General features: G+C 30.6%; 2 protein-coding genes and 1 non-coding gene across 4 annotated transcripts; 1 reads left to right on the top strand and 2 right to left on the bottom strand.

The window, feature by feature from the left end:
- Window positions 1-5,144: 5,144 nt before the first annotated feature.
- Window positions 5,145-14,312, bottom strand: GV1. Of its 2 annotated transcripts, none has more exons than XM_064356657.1 (2): window positions 14,277-14,312; window positions 5,145-5,849 (listed from the first exon to the last, which is right to left on the bottom strand). In XM_064356657.1, exons 1-2 carry the CDS (start codon window positions 14,295-14,297, stop codon window positions 5,259-5,261), a joined length of 612 nt encoding a protein of 203 aa, XP_064212727.1. In that variant the 5' UTR covers window positions 14,298-14,312; the 3' UTR covers window positions 5,145-5,258. The 2 variants fall into 2 exon arrangements, with proteins under 2 accessions (XP_064212727.1, XP_976200.2); XM_971107.5 differs by lacking the exon at window positions 14,277-14,312 and adding an exon at window positions 9,579-9,749.
- A 56-nt stretch (window positions 14,313-14,368) lies between these two features.
- On the bottom strand, window positions 14,369-25,076 carry LOC656760 (cuticle protein 19). Its single transcript, XM_064356661.1, has 4 exons — window positions 24,932-25,076; window positions 24,803-24,883; window positions 21,889-22,210; window positions 14,369-14,561 (listed from the first exon to the last, which is right to left on the bottom strand). Exons 1-4 carry the CDS (start codon window positions 24,935-24,937, stop codon window positions 14,461-14,463), a joined length of 510 nt encoding a protein of 169 aa, XP_064212731.1. The 5' UTR covers window positions 24,938-25,076; the 3' UTR covers window positions 14,369-14,460.
- A 593-nt stretch (window positions 25,077-25,669) lies between these two features.
- LOC103312920 (uncharacterized) lies at window positions 25,670-26,211 on the top strand. The gene is made up of 3 exons (XR_010334180.1): window positions 25,670-25,824; window positions 25,866-25,970; window positions 26,019-26,211. It is a non-coding gene; the product is annotated as an uncharacterized LOC103312920 (transcript).
- The last annotated feature ends 1 nt before the right edge of the window (window position 26,212 follows it).

Raw genomic sequence — 26,212 nt, 5'->3', positions numbered from 1 at the left:
GAATTTTTCCTAACTTGGTCGCGCCATTATGTGGCCGATGTAATCTTCACATTGGGCAATTTTACCACAATTATGCCTTTTTCGGAAACAACTCTTCTAATGCCCCACAAACATCCTTTCCATTATTCTCCCATCTTATCACAAAAATAGCCGAATTTTCCCTTTCACATAATTAAGTCATAAACCGATTAGAGGCGCGATATTTCGGCACAAAGAACTTTCTTCGCGCTTTTTCAGCCACTCGTGACGAAACTGCACATTTTCGTCGGAATCTCTATGCATATTATCTGCATGCGTCCATTCTAGGATCTAATTGCCGGTATTTTGTAACACATATTATTACATTGAAATTATCGCAATGCAACACTGCAAGTTCCTTATTGCTGTTTTTAATTGTTTATATAACGAGCGATTGAAATTTCAGCCGAAGGGGTTGGCGGTGCTTCCTTTTCCCATCGCAATTGTGAGATTTGCAGGAAAACAGGTTGCGGTTTCATGTTGAGTGATTTGTCAATTGAAATGGCACGGCATTGGAACGAAAGAGTTATTGGACTCATTTCAGAAATGTCGCATTAAGGCAAAATGCGGTTTTAAATTAGTGGGCGATATGGAAATGGATCTGTAAATGGGCAGTTGAAACGCTTGGTAATTTGATAATGGTGGCCTTAATTCGTTAAGTGTTTTTAGGTGTCGGAGCGAAAACCACAGCTTGTAATCACCGAGCAAATGATTTATTTTCAAACGATCATTTTTTTGTTTGCAAAATAATAGAAAAAGTGTAACAACATTTTTTCGATCGACAATTCCAGCATTTAAAAATTTCGGTTTCAAAAGAGGAAATTTTAATTTCCACACACGTTGACTACCTTAATTTCTAAAGTTACTATCGGCTAAGGCATCTGAAAATAGCCATAAAAAATTTATTTTGTTTCGACGACCGCAGTCTACATACAAATTTCACTCTCCCCAAGTAGCAGCTCTAATGAATTACGTGGGTACTTTGTTGACACCTTATTTAGAAAAAGTCTGACATTTAATTAATTGGAAACTATTCTGCCGTGCTAAGCAAGAACGTCGTAACTGACTTTTTTGTCAAATTTGAGATAACACAAAATCTGAGATCAATAGTGCAATCACTTTGATTCTAAATAACTTTAATAGATATTATCCAGAAATTAATAAGACGAAATACGTAAATAAAATTGACGTATGTGGGGTTTGTGCAATATTACTTAGCAAGAAAGTCGTAACTATAAAATGTATATGAAACCCACTCATTAATGAATCAAAAATTGTATATTTTCTAAAACTAATCAAAAATATTAGGTCCCTCCAAGTTTGGTTGATTACCAAGTCGAATTACAATTAAAAAAACAAAAAAAAGTGTATGACTTTGACGATTTTGTCAATTCGGTGGAAGGACGGGTACAAGAACTAAAATTAAACAAATGAAAATTGAAAACTTTTTCAAATGGCAAGACTACAGTTCACAGTACAAATTGACCAAAATTATTAATCGACCTTACCTAAGCGACATGGTTAACGTTACGTTTGAACGAGGAAAAAAAACATGAAATATAGATGCAGTTTTGTGACTTTATAGAGTTAAATTTCCTAACATCAATAACATCATATTCAAAAAACCCACTCAAAAACACACAACAAATGGCATAGATACAGAAAGAAAACAGGAACTCTTAAAAAAATTTAAAAATATTCTACCAGAAAACCGATTGATTTTTTGGCAAAATTTGCTTTTATTTCAAAAGTAGCGTACGCTAGGTGTAATTTCTTGGGTACATTTTTTTATAATTTTCGTGTTGTTATGTATTATTTCATTTGTTTAAAGCGGTTAATAAATATTTTTGTAGTTACGACTTTTTTACTTAGTTACTTTTACTTAATTAAAAAAATAAATAAAAATTAAACGTCGTATGTGGAATAACAGCGATTTGGCAAAATAATGGATACAATTGCATACATATTTCCTTCTTACAAATAAATTGTTAGGTTGACTTCAATATTCCATGTTACTAGCATTTAAAATAACAGTGCACTCTGAAAATGTAGAAAACAAGACATAACTCAAGATTCATATAAAATCAGTTACGACGTTCTTGCTTAGCACGGCAGTATTGGTCTTAGCCTAAAATAAATTACTAGATAAGAATCGATTTTACAAATATTCAAAAATCCAAAAAATAAGCAAACGAATTGAAAAAAAAACTACGAATAAATAAAATAAATAAGAGTACATAGGCAAACATTTCCAAATTCTCACTTAGATTTTACCCTGCATAGAATTTTTTTTTCAAAATTCTGCGAGAGATACACTTACAATTTTTGTATTATTCCTTAGCATTGTTTCTAAACTCTTCTCCAGATTTTTCCATATCTGATCTAACTGACTCTTCTTTGGATTATTTTATAAACTCATCTTGAAATTTTTTTATAAATTTTTCTCTAGACGCTTCATTATTGTTATTTTCTAGGTTACAAACACTTCTTTTACATATTCTGAAAATTCTTTTTTAGATTCTACTCTGAGTCTTCAAAGTTCTTTGATTGTTTCGTTTACAATTATCTCGATCGTTTATTAGAATAGTTTTCGAACTCTTCTCTAGGTTTTCCTTTACAATTTACCTGATTCTTTTGTATAGCCGTTTCTAAATCTAGATTCTTTTTTAGATTAATATTAAATATTAATTAATTAATATTTAAATTAATTAATATTATATTTTATATTATAAGGGGTTGTTGTCAATTTTAAGGTGCTGTACCTTCCGTTTATTTTTAACTCATAAAATAAGCGGCGATTTTGTCAGTTTTTCAGGCTTCATTGGTTTAAAAATTCTAAATAAAAATTAACTTTAATTCATAGTTTTACGTACTTTTCTAAATACCTAGGACCTATAGGAATAAGATGATTCAGTTAATAACTTAAGAGAACCGAGTTTTATTTGTTTTATTTTGTTATTGAAAAAAATAATTAGTCTATTGTTTATTTGGTACAAGAAGGTAATACAGTCTTATACACAAGTCACAGAAAATACATAACAACACCTAACTAAGAAAAATGTTTAACTACTACAAAAAATTCTGTGAGTCATTGGTCTAATTGTGACCAATAAATCTTACTTCTAAAATAACCAAAATATTCTAGGTTTTCTAATAATTGATTAAGCTGCTAAAAGTATATTTTCATTATACGAATATCTCAGAAACTAATAATCACAAAGTCAGTGTTTGCTGTCAAACAGTATATTTTTCTCGACACATGTGCTATTTTTATTTTTTTTACAATTCCATATAATTAAAATTAATTCCTCAATTAATTACTATTAAGTCGCTTCAAAAAAATTTTTCTTATGTAATTTTAGCACAAACTATGGTTCAATATCTAGGTCTTTTGAGTTATACCACGTTAATTTATAGAATAATGTCGACGTTTTACCTGCTCTTTTACGAGGCATCTTCAGGAAAATGAAATATAAGTATGTTGTTTTAAGTAAAAAACTGTAAAAAAAACGTCACAAGCCACGAAAAATAATTAATTAACTAAAAATTAACCAAGTTTTAAAGTTGGCAAAAATTTTATTAAGAATTTTTTGTTGAACACATCATTTAAGTGAATCGTAAAATATGGATTAATTAATATCATAAATTTTATTGATATTAATTATTTTAATTAACTGATTGTAATTATTATTCGAAAGTATTAGAAGAATTCTGAAAAAATTCTCTTGTCTAGAAAAAAAAAGTTTTTAACAGCAGACACTGTTTTTGGCTATTATTAGTTTTTGAGAAAATGGTAGTAAAATACATATAATTTTAGCAAACTCCCACTGTCTAATTTAAAATTTTGTTAATGTAACTACGAATAGTATCTCTAACTTTGTTAGGCAGCAGGTGAAAAAAACAAATTCGTTTACGCCTACGCTTTTCAAAAGTCTTGATACATCTCTTTAGCAGTGTTAAAAGACATCCAACTAAATTAAAAATTCCAAAAATTACTTATGCCTTTTCCCACGAGATAAAATTCATCATATGTTAGATTTTTGAGCCAGTTTTAGTTAGCGAAAAAAGTAGATCTTGCAACATTAAATTAAATAGTGTAGATTACGGAAAAAGTTATGGAAAAATTCGTAGAGACATAATTTAAAAAATTATTGAAGCTTCAAACCTATTTTATCAAATTGTTCAGTCTTCATTGTTTTTTAATGTTTTTATGATATGTTGTTTATGTTTATGTCCTAACATAACGTTAATAATTATTTTAAATTTACCTTTAAACTTTAGTGTTTTTTTTAATTTAAAAAAATAAAATTTGTCAAAAAATCACGATATGTAGATGTGCCCAGTAGACATAAAATATAAAAAAATTGATTGTTTGTAATTTTTTTATATTTAACTGAATGTTTTACTACCCATCAAAACTTGGTGCAATACTTCTGAATCGCTCTGTAGACATGAGAAAGCTTATTACGACGATGTTTGTTTTTTGGGAATTACTTCTTCAGTTTCGCCGTAATTGACATATAAATGTAGTGTTTTTGAAAATTTTAAACGTGTTTTTCCCAAAAGCTTTAAACGAAAAATAAATAAAATATTATCTATCGAAAACTGAAAACTCAAAGTCAGACGAAGTTACAGTTTTGTTTGTTTTCTTTATTCGATCCAAGCAGAACTCCCCGTAGTGTGAAAAGTGTAATTTATTTAACGTAATTATTCGCAATAGTGTATTATCAAATTTTTTTGTTAAAAAAACCAACAGGTAAATAAAACAACCGTTAACATTACATAAATCATTCATTTTTTATATTATTTAATAGAACGTCTTATCTGCATTCGAAACTTAGTGCACTATTTTTGAAACACTCTGTAGACATTTGAAAGCTGAATACGACATGTTTAACTTTCTGGAAATTTTTGTTTAGTTCCGTCAAAACCGGTATTCAATATAATTTTTAGTTTTTGCAAATTTTAAACGCGTTTGTTCCAAAAATATAAAACTTTACCAGAAAGTTTATGGAACAGTTATAGTTTTTAGTTCTTATTTTTTTCACTCGATCCACGTGTCTAGTACTACTCCTCGTAGTGTGAAAAGCTTCTTTTTGCAAACATTAGTTAAATAAAACAACTCATTAACACTAAATAAATTTATTAAAATATTTACATATTTGGTATCATACAATTATGACACATTAATTCCTCGACTTATTAAATTTCCTCAAAATTTCTTGGCACTTGTTCACGTTTCACTGTCCCTTGACTTTGTAGAAATACTTTTCATCCTTGTGATCATAAACCGAATTTTCCTGCTCTTCATCCTGCCTCGGCTCAACGTAAACAATCTGAGGCACGTAGTACCTCACTCCTGCTGAATAAACCACCCCAATTTCCGGCACCGTTTTGACTTTTTCCTTTTGATAAAAGTGGGGCTTGACATATCTGACGGGCACCCTCTTCTCCAACTCATACTGTTGTCTCTCGAAGACATGGGGCCCCGTGTACTCCACCCCCCGATTTTGCTGCTTCTGATAAAGCTCGAACTTCTCCAAAGCTGGGTTGTATTTCTGGTCGATCGGGGTGCCCAAAATGAGGCTCGGGGGCGGCCTCTGGGCGTAGATCTTGCGGCGGTACTGGTGGGGCACCAGGGGGCGGTAGACGTGGGGGTTGGGCACGTCCTCCGTCTCCTCCACCACGGGGGCGGGACTACGGGCGGCGGCGGCGGCCCTGGGGGCCGGCTTCGGCGTCTGCTCTGGGGGCTCGATGGGGCCTTGGTGCGTCCCGAAGGTGACCATGATGGGCTTGGCCGTCGCCAAGGTCACCACAGCCAGCAGGAAAATCTGCAGGAAATAGCAGCGAATTACTTTTTGAAAGCGGCGTCTTCACAATAAAGCGCGACAAGGAATATTAATTTTCCGGCGTTTGTTGGCGCTCACAATGCTAGTGAAAGTTATTAATTATTTTCTTCGATTACGGCCGAAAGAAAATTCGATTTTAACGAAATCGGGGACGTCTGTGCCCGATGGCGTGCGCAAATAAATAAAGTTTCTCCCTGTGTTGTTGTTGCTGATGAAATCGTCATTGAATTATTACCCAGATGACAACTAACTGAGACAAGGAGAGGCGGGTTCCGGACGGACGAGTCGCATTCATTAAAAATTTCAACAATTGCAATAAAAAATTACCAAAACTCAAACTTAAATTACAACCATTGCCAATTTGAAGGAAATACGCGAAATTAGATAAAGTCGGTTCCAAATTGCGGTGATAAGAAGTTGCTATTTGCTAAATGCTAAGAATGAATCGCAAATATTTGACTGGTTTTAACTATCTTCAGCACTTTTAGACAGATACAACGTATGGAAATACTGACGTTTAAATCCAAATTATAATACACAAAAATACCATAAACTCTGACCAATCATATTAATGGTTAATCTTAATCAATTTAAATTTAATTTGCCAACTACCTGAAATTTGAAACACATACTATCTACACTATAAGATCTTAGAATACCTAAAAAAATATAAAAGTAAACTGAGACTGAGACAGTAAACTGAGACAGTTTTGTTTCTGTTACCACAAAAAACTTGAAACACATAATAGCTAGAATTCTAAAAACGAAAATTGTGAAAAATATGAGTTTGGAAATTCAAAAAATATTGCAATAAAATTTAAGTCTGTGTGAAATTGTAATCTGGAGAACATATGAGTTAAAAAAATCAGCATTCAAATTATTTAGTCTTTCAAATGCGGAAACTTGCAATAAAAAATTATCTATGTATATTATATTCACTTAAATAAATTTGCTCTTTCTTTGCTACATTTCCCAGCAAGTTGATGCGAATGAATAGTTTTGTGAATTTTATCTCATCTGTATCAGCAATTTGAAACTAGTACCTACTATGTACCATGTGAAAAGAAAGTATATGAAACCAAGCGTTTTTGCTTAACAATTTACTTTATAAAGTAAAAAAATATGTTTTGTTTGTTTTTTTTTAAATTTTACAGGGTGTACATTTTTTATTAAGTTTCAAAAACTAATAGCACAGAAATCAGCGTTTTCTGTTAAATACTTTATACAGAGTGACCAAAAGTATATGTTATTGTTATCGATCAACTGGTTATTTTTTTGAAAAGTCCTTGAACAAGTCGATTAATTTTTCTTAAATAATTAAAGTAATATTTTAACATGTGATTTTTTACTATTTTAAATGACAAATACTAACATTTTTGTTTACTATTTTAGATAGTGCACATCTTTATAGTACCAGTAATAAAGAAAAAAATAAAAAATAAAATTAAAAATTAAAAAATCTCTTATTAAAATAAAAAAATATTGACAATAATTAAACAAAAAAGACATTATATCTTTGTTCTTGTCGTATTTTCTAAACGACGGTTGTTTTTTTATATTTTTAAACATAATTAGCATAAAAATATTACAAAAAAATAAGAAGACCAAGAAGAGAAAAATAAAGCTCTTTGTACAAAACTTTCCATAAATTCTTGTTGGATTTTCTTGGCGTGAGAACGAATGTCGAGTTTTTAAACTGTGTTTTTGTTAGTAACTTTTTTAATTTATTTTATTTGTTTATTTTTCATTTTGTTGTACTTGTCAGAAAGATAACAATGTGTATTATCTAAAACAGTAATAAATTGTTAATTGACACAAAAAAAATATAGGAATGACCTCGTAAATGTCACCATAGTGTCAAAATGTACGATTTATGAAAATAAAAATTGACATGTTTAAAGATTTTTTTTGGAAAATGACTTGTAACAATTATATAAATTTTATGGATTACATGTTTGGTTCAATCTGTATTTTTCTCTAAGTGTCTGATGTGATTGTTTCAGAATTTTTCTGCTCTTCCTTCTAACCAACATAAATTAATTAATTTAATTAATGAAAAAATCAAATTATGGAAATGCTGATTAAGTACCTGAAATTTTATAATTTCTAATGTTATTCTATAGCTCGTCTAAAATAATGCTATTCCAGTACCACAATTACTTCTAGGTAGATAATTATTTTTTAGGGCTAATAACAATTTGTTTAAGAATTTTATGCACAAAACAACATTTAAACTTTGCTTGTTCCAAAATAACAAGAAAAAATATTTTTTTAGCGACTTAACATTAACTAATTATCTAATTAATTTAATTATAACTTATTGTACAAAAATTTGCAAACATTCACTGAATTTTGTATGATGTATGTTTTTGATAATCCTACCATAGTACAATCTCGAAAGTGTGAACACAAAAAGTTCAGGGCTGTTCGAACTTCTGCATCTGTTCATATTATCGACACCATATGCATACACATAGGTATTGCTTTGAATCAATTTGTATTTTTCTCTATGCAAGTAACTTTTTTCAAAATTTTTCCGCCCTTCCTTCTAAAATTAACATTAACTAATTAATTAAATTAGTATTAAAAAACATATTATGAAAATGTTTTCAAGTGACCTCAAACAAGAATGAAATAAAAGATTATATTCTGAGCAAAAAATTTTTAATAAATTCGTTAGCACCAAAATTATTTAGGTAATTAATTTTTGAGGCTAGTGACACTTTTTTAAGTTATTTATTTTATGCACAAAATAACATTTAAGAATTGCTTGTTCCAAAATAATAAAAAATAATATTTTTTGCAGCGACTTAACATTAACTTCTTGATTAAATTTAATTACAGCGTATTCTAAAAAAAATAAAAAAAAATATTGAATTTTGAGTGATCATTAGTTTTTGATCCAGTATTTAGCAGCCGCTCCTTGTATAATGGCAATAACCCACCATAAAACGTATTTTATGATAATTATTTAAATTAAATTCCAAAAAACAAAACAAACAAAATTTCATTTTCAAAAACATAATACTATGTTTATTTTTTTAAACAACAACCAGACATGGTAAATATACTTTCTAATCACCCTCTGGTATGCAAAAAAATAGACAAACGATAATAATAAGTAAATAATAAGCTAATAAGACATCAAATTGTCGATAAAACTGAAAGAACTGACTCATTTCTTTAAAAGTTTAAATAAAATTATAATGATCTTCAATAGAAATATTAAAACAGAGCAATGGCTAAATGTTAAATTATTCATTTAATTTATTTGGCAATTTGTCAAAATTGTCCCTAAATTCATATTCAACTAAATAATTTCCATAAACTTAAAAAAATTGGATTTAAAACATTTTTTAGCATTTTAGCATTTTTTGGAATAATAATTAATAATGATAAACAAGATATTGGGTTTGCAAATTGCTAAAAATGCAAGCCGCAAGCATGTTGTTTGTCGCTTTTTCCTAGTAATTAGATAAGAGAGTATCAGAGGATATCACAAACGCGGAACTAGCAATAAATTTTTAAAATTAGCTGAATTTTTTCAGCCACAACTTTCGATTTCTTCATCGTTTGAATCTCTCGCTGATGGCATAACCTTGGCTCAGCCTCGACTATGCACCCATCGGTTGCATTTCTCGGCCGAAATCATCACATTATCACACAAGTCACTGAAATAATAATTTTTTTCAGCACTCTTCCATGAATTACCGTGTTGGTAGCTGCAGCCATCACTGATATCACTCGTCAAGTTCGCGTCGCGACTCCGGTCAGACGGTGCACATAATCACTTTATACTAGTTTAGAAAAATGCGTGTGCATCGCTGAGAGCTACCAAATAAACTAAGAGCGCTCGGATCGCCGCTGCTGCTTCATTATTTCGAAACGAGGATCGTTTGTTGGGTGGCTGCCGGTGGGGCCGCCCGCCTCCTCCGGGGGCCAGATGCAGCGATGCACGAAGCGAGCAGCGAAAAAAAATGGAAAAATCTGAGACGAGCCTTTCATTCGTTGGATAATAAGTTAATAACGGAGTTTTTCACGCTGATGTAATTCGTCACCAACGCGGAGGCTATAATAACGGAACAACCGGAGCATTTCCATACGGATTCCGGAAACGAAATGCTTACAAAATTACAAATACATCGAACTTTTCTTTCAGAAATTTTTTAAAAGCTCTAGACTAATGACAGAACTGACAAATTTTGAATTTCCCTATCAGGAAATGCACTGATATGTGCGAGCAAATTTGGTGACAAAAATTGGCGAGTTATTCTTAAAGACAGCGATTAAAAATTAAAAATTTGTCCATTATTTGCACTTCTAAAGCTCCAAAAGACATAAAATACCTCATGTTTGAAAAAAAACAAGAGAGGTAAATGAGAGAGGAAAGTACGTTCTTTCCTCCTGAAGGAAGAAATGACATATTTTCACAAAGATTTAGTCTTCGAAGGTTCATGGGTCAAAATACGTAAAAATTCTGGACCAACTTTAGATCACAAAAATGTTTCAAATATGGTTATCTAAACAAAAATGCACGCACTGAATATATGCAATAGGTTAAAATGCTCTACGATAAATAGTTTTCGAATAACAAAATCATTTACCTAAAGTCGAAAAACTGCGGAAAAAATATGACTGCTCTAATTTTAGACGAATGAATAAATAAATAAACAAGTTAAGTTAAGGGACTACAATTATTAAAAGTCTGCATTTTTCACTATGCATGTAAAAACTTTCAGAATTTTTCTGTAACTCATTATAATTAAAATTAATTAATTAGTTTATTAATTAAATTAATTCAAAATTAAACTAGTTTGACATTAATAAATTGCCATTTAAAATGCATTAACAAATGTCAAGTTGATCTCGAATTAAAGTTTGATTTCAATTTAAATGTTCTGTAAACCGGGCCTATTTGTTATTGTTTAATGTAAAAAAAAACGTAAAAAAAACGTCACTAGCCACCCCAAAATAATTAATTAAAAAGTATTATATCTCAAAAACTAAAACAAAAATAACTTATTAATAGATTAATTAACTATTACTATTAAGTAAAACTTTTTTATTTATTATGTCATATGAAAACAAGTAACGTTGTTTTGTGATAAGAATCCAAAAAAATGTCGCTAGCCTCAAAAAATAAGTAATTTAATAAAAATTATAAATTGAAGTAATCGTAATTTTAATTTTAATTACAAGGAAGAGAAGAATATTCTGAACAAAATATACCTACATAGATAGAGAAAAGTATCTAACAGCGAATTCTAAATTCGTTGCAACTATTATCTTTTGAGAGACAGACTAAGATACTTTTAACAGACTCAGCCTGTTTAAAAGTGCATAAAACATTCTAAGATTGAGTTTGGAAAAATGCTTTGTGAGTTATCAAAGTGGCTCAAAAATCTTAAGATTTATCGACCAACTTTTAGATCATTAAAATGTTTTTTTGTTGGTAACATTTTAAGTCTTCTTTTTAATATCTGAATCCTAACTTATAAACACTATTTTAAAACACGTTTCCGATAGTAACGTGTTTTCACTATTTTAAAACACGCATCCCATAGCAACAACGTATTTTAAATTAAAATGTTCCCACAAAAAAAATTAATAACTCTAATGTTTTTAGGTGTCTAGAAATGCAACTCGCATACGCTCGTTGCATAACGACAGCCCTCAAACTTTAAGTATGTGTTTTCGTTATTAATAACTATTTAAATTTGGTTTTTTAGACGAAAAAGCACGCAATGAATATAATAAGATATGTAGGGTAGAATCATCTTATGCTTTACTATACATAGTTTTAGAAAAACTGGCAAAGATACGAGATGCGCTCTAATAAAATAAAAAAACAAGTTAAGTTGTTTAACAACCATTTTTCCCTATGCATATGATTTTTTCAGAATTTTTCTACAAGTTCTTACAGTTAGAATTAATTATTTATTGCTACAATAAGTTATTATTTGTTATGTCATTTTAAAACAAGCGATGCTTAAATGTTGTTTTATGCAAGAAAAACCGTAAAAAACTTCATTAGCCAGTAAAAATTAAATACACGTAGTTCTTTAATCTGCAACAATTTTATTAAAATTATTTAAATATTAATAAGAATGATTCTTTATTGGTGCTTAACGGTGGTGTTACACGTTTTACATTAGAGTATCGTTATTTTAAAGTAATCAAAATAATAAAATTTCGATTAATTAATATATTCCGATGTTTTTTTTTATTTTATTCATATTAATATTCTTAAGAATCAGTTACAAAAGCGTCATTAATTTAATTCACGATTAAATGCATGATCACGTCACCGATTTGAACCAATCAGATGTTATCATTCGCGAAATTATTTTTTAGCAAAACATTAAATTTTAATAGAGCTTTCTAAGAAAAATTAAATAAAGAACACCGATTTCGAAATCTCTGATTATTGAAATCAGTCCCAATTAGTTTTTGAGATATACAGGGTGAGTCAGTAGCAGGTTATTTCTAACATGTACTAAGATGCAACCAGAAATACTAATTGCACTTGCCACTTGGAACTTCATTTAATTTTTAAAAACATTAATTGAATTAACATTGTTTTTTTATTTAACAATTAACTTGTTTTTTCTTTTCTTTTAGATAATTTATAGTAGTACATAATTTTAGCAAAACTGTCAAGACACACTTAACAATGCCCAGAACAACGTTATTGTAGAATAATTTTAAAACTCCTTAAAATTCCTGGTCAGCAGGAGTCGGTATTACTGGCTCCATATTAAAAAAATCAGAAATAACCCACTATTGACTCACCCTGTAGTAAAAAAATACTTTTGTAGACTCACCCTGTGTACAAATAATCAATCGACTGATGGTGAGTAAATCGTAAAATCTTCAAAACGATAATATGAAGAATACCATTATAGATTAAAATGCTCTAGAATTAGTAGTTCTTGAGAAAAATTCGTCTAAGGCCATTGAAAACCTTAGGTCTAATAGAACTAATAGACAAAATAAAAATAAAAATAAAAATAGGTAACTAAGTACGTATTATTAAAAACGGGTGTAAAAGGTAAAATAAGCCGAAAAATTGGCCTAAATAAACCGTTTTGTTAAATAATTAAAATAAATAATGAATAATTAAAAATGTCTGTAGGTATAGCTGGAATCGTTGCCCGGAGCGGTCCCGAGTTATTATAATTCCAAACGATTTTTCTTGATGGTCTACGCGGTAAAAGCAAAAAAAAATGTTTGACATTTTTTAAATGGTAATTATAAAACGCAAGTTGAAATAAAAAAAAAACACACAAATTTTTGGCGATTTTGCTGTGACAGTTTAATAGGAAAAAAACTCATTAAACACAAGAAAACTAAGCTTGTTTATTAATTTCCCAAACAAATTTAAACTACGTACTTAGACTTTTTAATGATTATTAAAAGAAACTTGAATTGTCTTGATAAAAATCTTCCGTTCCGTCTAAAAATGTAAAATAGCATTCACTTCCGCTAAAATCGAAAGTCCAATTCGAGCATTTGTAAAATGCAGGATTATTGGACGCTCGTTCAGTAAACGAATGGTCGCAATGTAATAATTAACGGCCCTGTGATTGCCTAGTTTGTATCTAAAATATTTCTGAAGGAGTGTGGCAAAAAATTTCGCAATTTTCGTCCGGCATTTTAGAGATTTTCTTAATTACGAGACCCCATGTGGCTTTGCCTTTTATAGACCACTAGAAATAATCTCATCTTTTATCTCCCTTATTATGCTTATATAACAGTGGTGTCAGATGCAAGACAAATGACTACAAGGAAATTTACTGCTAGTTTAATTAAAACAAATAGCAGTGTCTTGAGAGAAAAAAAATGGAAAATTTGTGCTTTACTTTCATTTTTATTGTATAATGTTGCGTTTCCATTTTCTGGAGCAGCTTTAAGGCATCGCGCTTTCCTGGTTATTAAATCAAGAACTGGCTGAAAATTTTCCAGCGTTTGCGTCACCCGAGATGCACTAAATATCAAATCGATAAACATAATTACAAATCATAACAATTTGAGAAATGTCAAGGGAAGACGCCACATCAACACCAATAACAATTTGGCAAGAATGTGCTAAAATCCGGATCGCTCCAATAACGCGAAATGCCAAAAATTTCTAAACGCCTCGCGTAATGACAATCCAATTGTGGCCACTTTGACAACTTTTACGTTCAAGTGGGTCATCGATTTTAATAAGAAAAAACGCAAGAAAATGTCAGATTTCTTTATGTAATGCTTGGTAAACAAGAAAATTTGAATAAGTAGCGCTTCGAGGCGTCGTTGTCCTTAGCTCGGCTCCCATAAATTGACATATCACTGAAGAATCCTTTGTCTTAACCGAGGCCGGCCACAATCCAGAGCAATGCCATCGCTGTTCGAACGCTAAACGCTTACCAAACTGTTACGCCACCACATAATGGAAAGTGGAGATGAGCATTTCGACTTTCTTCCGCTATGCAAATACCTAACAATGTCACGACTCGCTGTTTTACTCAAAACTGGCCTTGTTTTATTGACGAACTTTGTTACACTTATTAAAACTGTACAAAAATATAATCGACTTAAATCTAGGTTTTGGCTAGTAGTGGTGGCTGGGAATGTCATAGAGGGCATCCAGGTCGTAGTTGGCGTAGCCATAAGCGTCATAGTCACCATAAAACGGGCCTTTGTAAGCTGAACCTGAAACAAATCGAGCTATTTTTAGACAAATGACCTTAAAATTGCTCAGTAATGAGAAGATTCAAGGTTTGTTTAATACACACGGTGACGAAACCGTAAAAACATTACCACCTTTTTCGGAAAAGATGAGTTCATAGAAGCCAAGGTTTGATAACCGATAAATTACCCGCCATTATGCCGAAAAACATATTCAATACAACACATGTGTGTTCGATGTTTTCTATAATCACTCGCCTACGGCTGGTCTTAAAGTATTTAAAATCATAATCAACTTTCAATATGTAAATTACACACGTATTATACTTGTGTACTACTTTTCTACAACGTAATCACATAAATTACCGCACATGAAGATGTAATAAGCTACTTACAGGACTGCTCTAGAAACGGTTAGATCGAAACTGAAAAATTCATTTATTTTGCGAAACAATTTTTGCAAAATTTCGCCAAAAAAAGGCTAAATTAGATCGAAATTGCCTTTTCATTTAGCTTTTTTATTAGAGGGTAGTTAAAATAAACCAAAAAAACACCTAGTTACGTCAAAAATTTGGTGTTTTTGTACAAAAAACATCAATAAATTTTCCTTTAATCCGCGAAAAAGTTTGCAATAAAGGTCGAAAATAATGTTTTTTTGATATGTTTCACTAGATATAGTTGGTATATAAATATCTTTACTTTGTGATAATTTCATAAAAATACGAAACAATCGCGGAATGAGTTCCAAATTTTATTATTTATGCTTTTCTCCAGACTGAAATTTAGCTCAAGTAGGCTGAAACATTACCCGTAGGGATCGCAATGACGTTACATTATAGATTCCTGAGCATTTAAGTTACGTTTTCCGTTAAAAACCTATAAATTCGACTAAAAAAACACAAATAACAACAAAAAATAACAGCATTATGTGTTTAAAAACAAAATAAGCTTTAAGCAATAGGACTAAAAATCAAAAACTTACTATATGTGATCCAAAACAGTCAAATTAGATCGAAAATAACGGTCTTCAGGCTTGTTTAGAGTGATTTGGCTTTTTTTTTCATAGAGAAACTTGTTTTTTGTATGAAAAATTTCTTTAACACACGGTCGAAAAATCGTATAATATAAAAAATTATATTATTTTGAGCTTAAGAAATATCCTTTATTTTATAAAATTAACTTTAAAAACCTCTGAAAAATAGTGTTTTGAATTATTTATTGGTTTAAATTCATTTTGGTCTTTTTCAAGTGCTTTAACGTGGCTTTCATCGAAGGACTCACTTATTGCTAAACAAAAAATATCAAATAAAATAAAAATTATACATGGTGTTTCACGTAATTTTACGAGGCCTGCGCCTGTAAAATGCAATCAACACCTAATACATATTCATTACAAATTCGATTACAACTTTTGTAAAATTATACTCTTTTCTAGTTTGTTTACCTTTTCAAAAAAAATCCGTTTTTAGTTAGTTAGCGATTGACTTAGATAGATTAGAAACATTCATTCCGTCTCTTAACAGAAAATTGTTTCTGCAAAACAACAATTTATAACCATTTTTGGAACATTGATAAGTCTGACAACTTTATTGTCAGAGATTTTTAAAAAATAAATAGTTAAATGTACATTTTTTGTTGTATCTATTAGCTGTTTCAAAACTATAAAAACGTCAACGTCGCATTTTCGCTCAAAATTATCTGTTATCAATTATTCATGCACTTCAGAAAAATAATAGCAAATGTAATTTATACTTTCAAAGAAAGACCTTATCATTAATATCTATTTTATAATTTTACCAATTTTAGTTAAAAAAATAATTCGGTAAAATGCAACGTTGGAGTTTTTATAGTTTTGAAACAGCTTATATAATGTTTTGTGACTTTAATACATTTTGTGCGTAAAGTTATGTAAAACACCCTGTACATAAAAAATATAAATAAAAATATTTCATAAAAAATAACATTATCTGTGTTTTTAAGTGAAAAACTCACTTTATTTGATCACAAAATAACTAAATTAGGTCGAAATTAACATGTTTTGTGTCTGTACAGAATGATACAGGACCGGTTTATAGAGGCGGCATTAATTTAATTCGCCATTAAATGCGTGATTAATTGATCACGTGACCAAATTGAACAAATCTGATTGGTCCATTTGCGTTGTTAACTTTTAACAACGAATTAAATTTTAACAAAGCTTTCTATAGAAGGTTCTAAGAGCCGGTTTATAGAAGTGTCATTAATTTAATCCAAAATTAAATGTTTGATTAACTGAGCACGTGACCAAAAGTGAATCAATTTAATTGGTCTATTTTCGTTGTTACCTTTTAACAATGAATTAAAATTTAATGGATCCTTCTATAAACCGGCTGTTAGCCTGTTTTCTTAACGAAAAGCTTTTGTATTTGCAAAATTATTCTAAAAAATCATCTAATTGAGTCTGGAATTATGTTATTTTGAGCTTAAAAAAATTATTTATTCTGTGTACCAAAAATGGTGTTTTTTTTAAGTATTTCCCTTTTATTTATTTATTTTTTAACAAACCGAAAAATTATTAGTTTGAAACCATAGTTTTAACTTTTTTTAATGTTTTATTACCTAGTAATTTAGCTTTATTTATTGCCACAACATCACAAATGTTTCACAAACGTCAAAATAAACGTTAGCTCTTTATTTTATTTACATCAGGACGACCTGCTTACAGTAAAACCTACTTTTCCCTTTTTCAAATTCTTTATAATGAAGCTTTCATCCAAAAACCTCACTTATTCCAAAAGAAGTTTACTTATTTTACAAAATTTCGTCAAAAAATGTTCGGTAGGGCTGTTTACGTTATAAAACACATCGAAGAGTCAAATCATTATTACATCAAAAAATTACGTGATTTTATGCAAAACAATCACTTTATTTTGGGAGATTGTTTTCTAACCCAGCGAAGAATAACTAATTTTGTACATATTTTTCAAATATCTATGCACATTTTTAAGTTAAAAACTCGTTTTTCTCGTAGAACTTTGCTCAAATAGATCGAAAATTTGCCAATAAAGGTTGTAAATAATATTCCCTTTGTACTTCTTCAGCACTTTCGTAAGTATATTTTCCAGCAAAATAACATACTATTTTACATAATGTTGCCAAAACAGGCGAAAAAATCATAGAAAAAGCCAAAAATGAAACCAAAAACTCACTTAAAAAAAAATTTGATCAACATTGAAATAAATTTTGTCTGTTTCAAGAATTAGAATTTATTGAGCTAAAAACTCACTTATTTTGAAAATTTTCAGCAATTTTAAGAAGTTAAATTAATTGAATCGTCTTTGAGACGAAGGTAATAAACTAATGAGGTCCAAATCAAAACATCAAGTTTGTTATTAATAAGTTCAGACAGTGTAAGAATTTATTGGTATTATTTTAGACAAGTCCAGATTTTAATTTATTAAAATACCAGAGTAGAATAGTTTTTCGAAACATTGGCCAATAAATGTCGGCTCGTCGCTAGTCCCCTCTCCGGCCTTTGTTAATTCCGTCACAAAACGGTTTCACTTTCAATTACTCAACTCGCGCTTCATGAATTGAGCCAAATCGTCGACGTCTCAATCGAAATTTTCGCGATCGATTCGTTGTCGTGAATTTTCAGGTGCGGCGGTGGCGTTATTTATGCAACTGCATTAAATGTGTGTTGTAAATTAATAGTCCGAGATAGTTTAATCCGGTTAAGGATAACCGAGTCCGGTAAAATGTCAGGTTTACAAGGATCTCGTATTAGGGAAGCAGCTCGGTTTTGTTGGGAAACGCTTCGAGTAAATCATAAATAATTGCGCACTGGTGGTATTGGATACGAGTATTATAAGCGCTATCGCTCGTAAATTACAAACGAAGAAACTTTATGTAATCACGAAAGCCGAACTGCGCTTCGCAGCCGGATTTAGCCAGATAAGAATGAATATAAATAATTGCTTAATGACGAGGATCTGCAGGGTGGAGCGAATTTGGGACATGAATTATTTATAGCGAAAATAAGGTACAACATGTTTGCCGTGACGATTTACGGCGAGGACTTTCGATTTTCGGACAGATGCCAACAAATTTCGAGGTACGAAAAAGGAAGACGCTTTTACGAGAGATAAATCATTTATAACTTCGACAAAATTTATGAATTCGATTATTAATCACGAGAAATGCTTGTGTGGACACGTTTGATTTTCCCGAGAGATATTAAATCAAAATTTTCTATGTAAACACCACAAAAAATTATTTATTAGGGAAATATTTGCAGTTTGTTGATTGCTAAATTAAATGTCACAAAAATTTACAAAGTTGGCGATAAATTCAATGTTGAAATTATTTCCGATAGTTTTACGACGGTTTTAATAACTGTCGCAGAGGAAAAGTTTACGTTTCCATTTGGAATTCGCGCAAATTAATTTTAATTTCTTTCTAATTTATCTCCATTTTTTGTAACGCGACCATTAAAATATTTTTCTCATATAAATCTAAGGAAATTTCCATAAAATTCACCTCGAAGAAAGAAAAGACAGCAGAGTCTGCCCCGAATTGCTGTTGACAGTTAAATCTGTAAAGCGGAGAGTTATTTTGTTGTTTCATGTGAATTTGAAACAATAATTAAGAAAAAAAAATTGGTATACTAGAAACACATCAAATTTAAAAAAGTTTATACTTTCAAGTAAATATAAATAATGAAATAAATTTTACAAAAAGCTAACATCTGCTTCCGATTGTTAAAAGCATAAAGTGAAAACAACACAGAAAAAATTTTGAATTATAGATATTATTTTGATATTTTCTTTTATTTATTATTTGGTCTTAACCACTTACAGCAATTTCTAATTGAATTTAGATAAGTAGGCAAATACTATAAATATGTCTTTATTTCCACAAGAATTGCAAAAAGCAAAACATTTTTTTCATATAAACTAGAGAGTATAGTCTGTCTCGAATATTGATGTTCTTTTTTTACTACAATGTGCTCAAGAATGATTGGTCATCAAGTTGGCAATGAAATTCAAATTCAATATGGCGCTTTATCCAAGTGACTCATAGTAAGTACAGTAAAACCTCCCTTAATGGACACCTCCGAATAACGGACATCTCTTCACAACGGACATTTTTGTAGGAATGTAACAAAACCTATATTAAAATTTCTACCTCTCATTAGTAGACACCTTTCCACAACGGACAATTAAAAGTTTCCCATCGGTGTCCGTTGTTGAGAGGTTTTACTCAACCTTTTTATTCATTTTCTTGCATTTTTCGGCAAACTCGTTTCGAATGGAAAGTTTGTCTTGACTTGTGTTTTATATTCCCTTGATTTTTGTTGTGTACTTTTTCGTTTTTTGCTATTAACAAATCTGTCACTTTGTCGGCATTCACAATTTGAATTAACCGACAAATCACGTTCAAATTTCATAGGTGACTTGACGAACAACCATTTTAGAACACACTGTATTTTAGTGAAGACAAAAGAATCAATAAATTACAAACTAACAACTATTTCGAATTACTAGAAAAACACGGACAACGTAAAAATATTTCTGTTTTTTAATTATATGTTTATTATTTTGGGTTTTTTATTTGAACTTATTATTCACTCACAATTGCAACGGCCATTTTAATTATGAAAATATACTACTGATACATAAATGCTATAGGATGCGGCACGAAGTACAAACAGAACGTTCTATTTACTTCAAATAATTTCGCTAGATGGCAATTTGCCCACACAATTTTCAAAATCCTGCGATTATGGTTGAAGATACAAAAAAAAGTGCAAAAAGCTGTATAGAATTAAATTCTCTAGAAAAGTTCGAGAGTCAATATTTCTGTTATCTTGCGGACATTATTGTGCAAAATTTAATTCTTTAGAACTTAATTTCTTTTTTTTTCTTTTTCTTAATATTCTTGAAAATAATTATAAAACACGGAGCGCCAATTTTTATATTTATTTTTGTCGCAAAAATTTTAACCGATACTTTTTCTCAAACAATGTGCAGCGTTTCTGTCTTCTTTTTTTTCAAGAAATTAGTGATCTAATTGTTGGATCTTGAATATAAGTACATCTTTACTCTAAACTTCTAAACTTCTTCGCCTCCTAGTATACATACAAGACAGATTAAGATCTTTTTTATTTCATCACTTCAACAAAAATAAAAAATAAAATATCTATTGCAGTTTGCAGTTTAATTATCACTGCTCGCTACCATATTTAGAATTTCTCTTGATTATCATCAGCAATATGGAACATACATACATAAAATAAATTTTACGATAGTTTTACGACAGTTTTAGTGTCGTTAAACTTAATAATTTATCTTATAAATGATTTCTTTGAACTACAAGTTATTGGAACAAAACTAAATTTCTTTAAATTATCGAAAACGATAAAATGGCACTTTATCTACTGATTATTTCATAGTAAAAAGATATTTTATCGTCTAGAGAAAACAACCATTGTTGTTTTTCTGTTTTTTCATTGTTCAATTTTTCGATGTTTATAAGAGCCAATTGAAATAATGGAGTGGAATTAAATTTTTAATTGTACATGACGATAAAATTCACAATTACCTTCTCAAGCGCTCTCAATGATATTTTTTTTCGTTTTATTCATAAATAAATAACTATTAAATCCGCGTTACTATTTTTAACTAAAGTTTGTTTCAAATTGCTTCTGTAAATTTAGATAAAAATTATTCTGTTGACTTTTGAAGAGTAAAAACTAGTCGTAGCCCGGCCTTAAAAATCCCGATCTTGTTTCGCTTCAATAATTAATTCCAGTGACACCTTAAATGTCACACATTTTTTCACCTTCACTGTTGTCAATTACCCCTCGACCAAACGGCACGACCGCCATCCAAACAGTAGACAGTAGATAATTACAGCAATCGATAATTTCAGTCACGTTTCTCTGAAAGCGCGTAGGAGTGCTTTCATCTCATCGAGGAAAAAATCGAAAATTTTCTAATTCCATTGCAACAGAGCCCTCGGATGCCTCGCTTACATAATCACCAGGAAACCGCACTTACACGATCCAAACCCGAGATAAACCAAGGGCCTTGATATTTAAAACATTTCGGCGGGGACCGGTTTTTCAGGAAAATCGTAAAAAGTAGCTGCATAAGAACTTGGTCAAGACTGACCGAAAATTTTATGAACGTAGGTCTTGCATTTTAAAAATTGATTGAAACAGGTTTTTTTTCTAAACAAACTAAACTTGCATTAACAACTTCAATGGTACATCTTTAAAAAATAATTATTCTGTTATTGCATTATTGTTTATAACAATTTAAGTAAGATTATACGTTCATGAAATGTTAGCTCTAGGCCACATTGTTACCTATGGAAGAGGTGTAGACGGCGTTGACTACAGGCTGTGCCACCTTAGCATACACAGGTCTGACTACCGGCGCCACCTGTTTAACAATAGCTGGAACATGTTTGACAGGTGGAAGGTGCAAAGATGGCGCGCTTTTCGACACCACGGCGTTGAACCCGTTCACAGGGTCGGCCACGTAGTCCACTGTGCGAATGCTACCGTCGGGCTCCACCAGGGAGTACTGGCCTTTGACGACGTCGCCGTCGCGGACCTCGGTCTGGGCCTTTTGGTCACCCGTATGCGGATCGGAAACTCCATATTTGAAAGCGTATTTTGGGTGTGACTACAAATTCAAAAAAAAAACTGTTAATTATATATTTTTTTATTTGTTGAGAACCTGAAAATGTAGTTAGGATTTCTATTTTTCTTGAACCCTACAAAACCGTTTTTTATTGCACAGACCGGGTCAAGACTGTAGCGGTTTAAATAAATCGGCCTTACTTAAAACACCCTGTATAATAAGCCCTATTTTTTTAGTTTTTGGTGTTTTTTTTAAGTTTTGTAGAGAGAATATTAGAAAAAGATAATTTAGGTCAGCGGTTTATTTAGAAAAAATATGCATTGTTTTTTTATTTGAATTAAAGCTATAAAATCGCCAATTCATTGCCTTTTTTTTAATAAAACTCACTAATCTTAACAGATTTTATTCGAAAACATGAGAGTTCCAAATTTAATAATCATTTAAAATTGATTGTATAACTCAAAGCTTTGTTAAACTATAATTCGTTGTTAAAAACAACAAATGGACCAATCAAACTTATTCAATTTGGTCACGTGATCAGTTAATCACGCATTTAATTGCAGATTAATTTAATGACGCTTAATAATTATGTACAAAAAAACGTAAAAATTGTATTCCCTTCTTTTAAAATTCTTTAAAACGTTTACTACTTTAATCTGCTTTTTACAATTGACCTTTTTCTGCTAAATTAATGTCAGTTATCCTAAAATCAGTCGATTTGTCAAATTAAAACCAGTGGCGCAGCGACAGATAGGGTTTAGGAGAAGTTTACCTCTGTATAAGTATACTTTCATTCTATACTATTGTCCTTTTTTTCTGTCATACGTATATATATATATATATATATATATATATATATTCTAGTAATAAGTAGTACATCTCGAAAACTATAACAATCAGTTAATCACACAGAAATTAGCGTTTGCTATCAAATATTTACACGATACATTATAATCTTCAAAAAATATATACTCATCTATACTCATAGATAATTAATTAAAAGTGAAATCACTTTTTTTTCAAAATGTTCTTTTGTACTAAAATAATGTAAAAATGTAAAAAAGGGCCAAAAATAAGTTTATTCGTTGTAAAGCTCACATTTTGTAGTTAAAAAAATATTGAAAGTTTTACACAAAAAGCTTATTTTTCTGCTTTTTCCCCTTTTTTATAACAGTCGATTACTTTTTGTTTCTTTGTGTGTTTTTACCTTAATTATATTTTATAAAATACTTAAATGAAAAACAATCGCCCTTTATAAAATTAAAGAACTTCAACAAGATAAAGCTTTTCGGTACTTTTTTGTTTTGTAAACCTATTTTTTTTAATAATTAATTTTTTTATCATTACCAAAAAAAACAAAAGAGTATATATTGTCTAAAATAGTAAGCAAAAATATCGATTGTCTTAAATCAAATGACCTCATTGCTCAAAAACGAATAAAACATTATTGCCATGGTATCAAAAATGAGAGATTTATTTTACAAAAAACTTCTTTAAATATAAGAAAAATAGAAATTTTGTGTGTTACTTTTCTTCGAATTGTCGAAACGTCGGACACAAATTTAGCAAATATCAAAAAGGTATTGCAAGAAAGTACTTACTTAGAAGGAAATTATATTTGGACGATAAAAAACAATACATTCTGATAAAGTCGACGAAAAACTTTTTATCAAAAACTATATTAAAAAAATAACAATATTAATAAACTAACAATTTGTGCATCGTCCCATTTATTTTCAAAACGCTGCAAACATAATTCAAGATACAAAAAAAATTTAAAAAACAAAGTTGTAAAAGTAAAAGTATGATAGTGAGGTATGGGCTTGTAGAGATTTTTGTAGCAATTTTTTTTTCTTTCTTTTACTTTTCTTGTATTTTTAAGCGTATTGGCAGTTTTGAACCATAAAAGACAGAACGCCAGTTAATTTTTTTTTGTTTTTCTCAACTTATTAACTATTTAACGTTCCACATTTATGTGTTTTTTCACTAGCAATTAGTAAACTAGTTGAATAAAGTTTTTTTGTTCCTCATTTTTATTCCTCCGCACTGAATTTTTCGATACAAAAAGTCGAGGTATTTTGATATCTAGTTTCGACCCCTTTTCTGCTTATTTATTAAGTCGATTAGCATAAAAATGTTTAATTCTATAAAAAATATTTTAAAGATAAGTGAGTGGATTTGTTAAAAATTGGTCTAACATTGTTGAGTTATTGCCCCATATCGCAAAAGTCAAACAAGACTAAAGTTTTTGAAGAAAATAACTGTGTATGAAAAATAATAATGTAGGTTATAAAAGAACCATTGATTTAAAAAAAACATTTTTCTCCTCACTTTGAATATTTTTACCAGTACAAAACCAACGAATTTGCCAAATCTATGATATTTTTGATGTTACAAAAGAATAAGCCGTGTTAAAGTAAGTTTACTATTTCGAATCTATTTTTCTTTATTTCGAGGGCAAGCAGAATCTTAAATTTTCGATTTTACGAGTTATAAAACACTCACAATAAGCAATCGCCGTTAAAAACGCGTCAAAAGTTTCATTACTAAACTATACCGAGTGTTGCTTAATAAGAATTGAGGTCGGGAAAGACGCTTTCCTTGCGAAAAATCCCACACTTTCCCGTGACTTACGTAATAATCGACGGCATGCTCCCCTCGGCCGACGACCGCCGCCGCCACCGCCCCCTGCACAAAAATCGCCGCCACCCAAAACTAGAACAAACGAATTAAAAAAAAAAACTCCTAGTGGCACTCACACACCTTCATGTTATTTTCCAAGAAAAAAAATTGACTGCAGGTCTCTTAGCCTACTTGGTATATATAAGAACCTCCCAGTAGACAATGCATATTGTCTCCCCCACCCCCGCCAGTGGCGCAACAAGGTCGCACCACTTCATATTTCCAAAAAATATCGAACTAAACTGTGATTAGCGTTAATTTCGGCAATTGTGAGTAGTGAAGAGTCGCTTTGTTTTGGGCGAAAGTGAAGAAGTTGGACGGAAGTTCAATTATGTAACTGGTGGTAACAGTGATTTGTTTGTAATTAAACGGCCATTAGGTAATCTCTCATTAATTCAATTGGAGGGATTTAAATAAAATCAGCGGTCACGCGATCGTGATTCATTAATATTTAATGCAGTGGAAATGGAGACTTCGGGTCCAAGTTTTCGATAATAGAGTTGTAGGAAAATGTAAACTTTTGTTGCGTCCATTTTTCGACAATGTTTCGTCCGTTGTAATGATTTCTCTCTCCTCAAGGTTCGTTTCACAAGAGATAAGACGGGAGATTAGCGGCCTTATGAATAATAGTCGTGCGATTTTCGCCCATTCATAACATAAGTGTTGATTCGCTGATTAATTATGTATTATGCGCCACAACTACGCACTATTAAAGATTTTTGCCTCGAAACTTGATCACTTGCAACAAAATCAAATAAAAATTGAACTAATGACCCACCCTGTATGTTATTTGCCTTCAATCACAGAAATAGTTTGCATGGTCCGTAAATCCTGTTAATGGCACCGTAAAAAAACCAATTTTGGCCAAAGGTATAAATAAAAGTGCGCTCTTAACTATTTAATTAGACTGGTCAAGATGAAAACAATTTCTTTCGCTGTTGTTGCACTCGTACTGACGTTGCATTCGTTGGATGGTAAGTCGATGAGTGATCAAGTTTTCTAAACTGTTCTTCAGTTTTAGGCTACCGCCAATGCGGTTTTTGCCATCAAAAATGTGATGCTGATTATGCCAACAAAGCAATTCCTTGCACCTCGCATTGCTTCTCCGTAGTTTTTAATGGTAATTTTTTTATGAAACGGTGTTTTTTTTCTAAAATATCGCTTTCAGATGGTGGTGTTTATAGAGGGTGTGCTCCAACCAAAAATACCGAATTACCACAAAAGTGTTACAGATGGAAGAATGCGCATAAAGGAATCAAAGAATGCTACACTTGCAATTCAGATTTTTGTAATATGACTCCTTTGTAAAAACTCAAATGTTCAAACTTGAGGCCAATAAATAGAAGTATCGTAACGGAAAAG

The sequence above is a fragment of the Tribolium castaneum genome, chromosome 5 (assembly GCF_031307605.1).
Source record: "Tribolium castaneum strain GA2 chromosome 5, icTriCast1.1, whole genome shotgun sequence".
In the NCBI taxonomy this organism is placed as follows: domain Eukaryota; kingdom Metazoa; phylum Arthropoda; class Insecta; order Coleoptera; family Tenebrionidae; genus Tribolium; species Tribolium castaneum.
The sequence above is the reverse complement of the archived record's forward strand: the minus strand, read 5'-3'. Positions and strand labels throughout refer to the sequence as shown.